General features: G+C 46.5%; 1 protein-coding gene across 1 annotated transcript in view; it reads left to right on the top strand.

The window, feature by feature from the left end:
* Window positions 1-1,107: 1,107 nt before the first annotated feature.
* The window catches only part of LOC107098180 (chloride intracellular channel protein 6-like), a 20,150-nt gene continuing 17,113 nt past the window's right edge, over window positions 1,108-4,144 (top strand). The window contains exon 1 of the mRNA XM_015395694.1: window positions 1,108-3,745. Within this exon, the coding sequence (XP_015251180.1) occupies window positions 1,208-3,745 (2,538 nt within the window). The 5' untranslated portion in view covers window positions 1,108-1,207. The remainder of the gene's footprint in view (window positions 3,746-4,144) is intronic.

Here is a 4,144-nt window from a genome sequence, read left to right as displayed (position 1 = left end):
CTCATATGTGAGTCAAGGCAGGTGAGCAAATACTTTTGGCAATATAGTGTATATATATATTTTTCACTTACTTTTCCTGTTTCTGTAAAATGTGCTTGAACTGATGGACGCCATCATTGTGCCATAAACCATGATCATAACTGTGGACAATGTCCATGTTTTATCTTACATGATCACTGGAGAAGAGGAAGGTGTTTTACCCAGACCCCCCACCCCCACCCCCCGCAGAGCTGGGAAAAGTATAAACCACAGCAAAGAGGATCTCACTCTCTTTCCTTGAAGTTGCCTGGGGATTCACAAAGGAATAGATAAAACCATGCAACCAGGCCCAAAGGCCCAGATCTCCAGAATGATCAAGGAAAAGTCATGATGATTGACTTTCATAACCAAACTGCTGCAAAACAGACTTTTTGCAACACATTTCTCTGAGTTTCAGAACTCATAGAGCCAGACTGGAGGAGAATGTCTCCTGAAGAAGCCACTCACTTGGTGTGGAGTTAACTGAGTAATATTGAGTGAATATGCGATATTCGGTTTTATAAACGTCCTCCACAGGACAAATCTGAACTGCTGGTAGTCAAGAGGCTATTCTAATGTGAATTGAACCTGATGGATCAATGTTTCTAAATGCTGGAAGTGAGAAGGTTCCAGTAGGGGTTCTCCTGGGCTGCGTTAGCCTCCCTCTGGCTGCTGGATCCAAGGATTAGAGGCTGTGGTGATTTGGAGATCAGCCTTGTTTTAATCTCTGGAAAGAGGGGGGGGGGAGTAAAAGGAGTAGAAGGAGGGAGGGAGGGAGGTGGTGCATGTTGATATCAGGCAGTGGCTAACAGACGGCAGCACAGGAGCCTCAGATCAAGACGTAAAACAAACCTTCAAGTGGAAAATATTCATATTCTCTTCCTGGATTTCTTCTTTTCTGATGTTTCAGGGCCTGAATTGCGAAGAAACCAACACATTTTTACGTCTATGAATGTCAAGGTTTGAAAAAGCTCTTTATTTTCTATCAAATTGTTTTTTAATCTCTTTGATAATGTCTGGATGCTGATAGACCCAAAGGTTTTGTATGCAAACTCAGATTAATTGTTTTTCTTGTCCGTCCAGAGTCCTTTTTTTTTAGCTTTCTCTGAAACTCACAGAAAGTCCTTAAGTCGAGTCTCTCCTGGGAACCTGGCGTCACATTTTCCCATCTTTTCATCTAAAGTTCCTCATGGCTCAGTTCAGCTCCTGCCAACAGCCAGACCTGTCAAACCGAGCCGTCGTCTACAGCCCGGTAGCCATATGTTCTGATCCGGATGGCCAGAGTCCCAGAGGGGCTGAGGGGGAGGTGGGGGAATATGAAGATGTGGAACTAGCAGAGGAGGTGGATGAAGATGTCCTGATGTTAGCTGCGGTAGGGCAGGAGGAGGCGGAGCACGTGGCGGACCAGCCCAGAGAACAAAGTCAGAATGAGGAAGAGGAAGAACACGGAAATAAGGGGCCTGAAGATCAGGAAGAGTTCGATGGACAATGTCAGACCCTCTCTGATAATCCAGGTTCTTCTGTAGCAGCAGAGGTTAATCGGGTTAGCCATCAAGTCATGAACACCAGTGAGGTCCACAAGGAGGAGGAAGGAGCGAAAATCCACAACCTAAACGAAACAGAACAAAGAATAGAAACAGATCCAATATCAAAGGCAAACAGCTGGGATTCCAGTCCCAAAGACGCCTGTGATGCCTGTCTGGCCCTATCTGGTGATGGGACAAACGGTTCTGTTTGGAGACTTTCTGAAAACACAACCCAACACCCCAACGATGAAGAAACAGATATGAAGGAGAACCTCGTAGCGGATAGTGATGACTGCTTAGATCAGACCATAGTTAATGGTGCAGTGAAGGGCATCATCGGCACTGAAGGGGATCCGCCTGGGAATGACCACTTCTTGGATCAAGATGATGACAAGGCCCCAGTTATTGGTGCGATGAAGGAGACCATTGGCGCTGATGGGGAACCATCTGGGAGTGACGACTTCTTAGATATAGAAGCAGACCAGACCAAAGTTATTGGTGCGATGAAGGAGAGCATTGGCGCTGATGGGGAACCATCTGGGAGTGACGACTTCTTAGATATAGAAGCAGACCAGACCAAAGTTATTTGTGCGATGAAGGAGAGCATTGGCGCTGATGGCGATCCAGGCCTGAGAAATGACTGCTTACATGTAGGGGAGGCCTTTCAATGTGACCAGCTAACATCTAACCATCAAGACCCAGATGGACAGAAAGGCTTTGACCTAATAATAAACATGTTTCCAGTAGAACAGCAAACATGTACTGAGAAGAAGCAGAACATGGAGATAAAGGTCCAGGAGGGCAGTAAAGACCCCATATCTGTTTCTCCTGATGACCACTCTGACGAGGATTCGAAGGCAGAACATGAAATGTGCGAAGAGAAGGACGCAGAAACATCGGCCCCTTCAACCGTCGAAAAACGGGCAGAGAGTGAGGAGGATGAGGGAGGAAGAGGAGCCAGGATTAGTCAGGAGGAACGACAGCATGAAGCTGATGGTACAAAGGATGATGTAGATGCCAGTCTGATGTTCCATGAAGTTATCAGAGAGTTAGCATTTCAAGAAAACCATGAAGGAAGAGGTCTTTCAGAGGAACAGAAAGAGACGTTTCTTCAGCTTGGAGACCCGTCTACAGAAGGTCCTTCACAAACCAATGAGCAGCAGGTGAAGGATGATCCTGTAGGTGGTGATGTTATGGAGAAGGAAGCACCTCAGATGGAGAGAAACACAGAAGTCCCATTAAAAGGAAACACTTCAACAACAGATATACCAGGGAGAGCAGAGGAATACCCAGCACAAGGTCTCAGAAAGTCAGAAATAGATCAGAAAGACAGGCTACAGGGTGGTGAAGATGAAACGGAGATAGAGCAAGAACGAGCTACAGGAGGAGAAGTGCAGCTGGCAGAGGAACCGGTCACTGTGTTAGACGATGATGTGGTAGAGACCACCATGATCGCCAGCAGTCAGGATGTGAATAGGCCATTAAGCACATCGATGGAAGGCGAGGAGAGTCAAAACGTCCAAGAAGAGACGGTGGATGCTGGGAATGGAAACGAGGAAAATCAAGAAGAAACGGGTATACAGCTCGTTATTAAGCATGGAGAGGAAGAGAAATCAAATGAGAACGAAATGAATGATGATGGAGAGAAATGTTTAGAGAAGGATGGAGAAGGTCAAGGGTTGGGGCAAGAGAATCGGACTGTAGGGGTTCAACCGCAACCTCTTTGGAAAGAGGGATGGAGGAAACCCAAAGTGCTATCTGCCACGAGAAAAGACGATGGCTGGATTAAAAGAGACCAACCAGGTGAAGGGAATGGAGAGGAAGTGAAGGACTGGAGGAAAGAGTTGAGGCCTTTTAGGAAAACCGGCCGCGGGAATGAGAGGAGAGGCCAAGAATGGAGGATTAAGGAACCTTTGCAGGAACAGAGATGTTCAGCGGAGAAGGAGGACTGGATAAAAGAGTTAAAGTCCGTCATCAAAGATGAGTCCCAGTCCAGAAGAAAAGACGACCAGGTGAAGAAGAAGCGGGTGGTGCTAATGGAGGACGGACATTCCTACACGCCGCAGCGCGAGGAGATGATTCTGGAGGAGCGAGAGGAGGTCCTGATCTTTCCCAGGACTGTGGAGGGCCCGCAGTGTCCTGGACACAGGGACAGCAGAACCCATCAGGACCAAGACCATGAGATCTGTCTTTATGTGAAGGTGAGGAAACAAGAACTTCCACAGTAACAAACAACACCAACAAAACCAGTTCAAGGTCTTGAGCTAGAATTAGGTTCATCAGGTAAACATTATAGCGACTCTTCAGCCCAACTCATGTAATACATTCTCATCTAATAAGATCTCAGGATGTGGTTGACTTTGGTCAAACCCAATAGAGATTAAGATTTTTCAAAAGAAATTGTTAATCTCTGATTGTAGTATAAATTTTGTAAAAAATGCTGTTCTTGTAAGAACTCAATTCTAGTTCTGTGACCAGAGAAAAAAACAAAAGCGGGCATACAGCCTAATATTAGCCCTGGCCACTGCTGACAGGGTAACGTTCGCCCCAGCTGCTCCAGACGGGCTAAGGTTCACCCCGCCTGCTGCAGACGGGCTAAC

Source organism: Cyprinodon variegatus, unplaced genomic scaffold (assembly GCF_000732505.1).
Source record: "Cyprinodon variegatus isolate N-32 unplaced genomic scaffold, C_variegatus-1.0 Scaffold753, whole genome shotgun sequence".
Classification (NCBI taxonomy): Eukaryota; Metazoa; Chordata; class Actinopteri; order Cyprinodontiformes; family Cyprinodontidae; genus Cyprinodon; species Cyprinodon variegatus.
The sequence above is the reverse complement of the archived record's forward strand: the minus strand, read 5'-3'. Positions and strand labels throughout refer to the sequence as shown.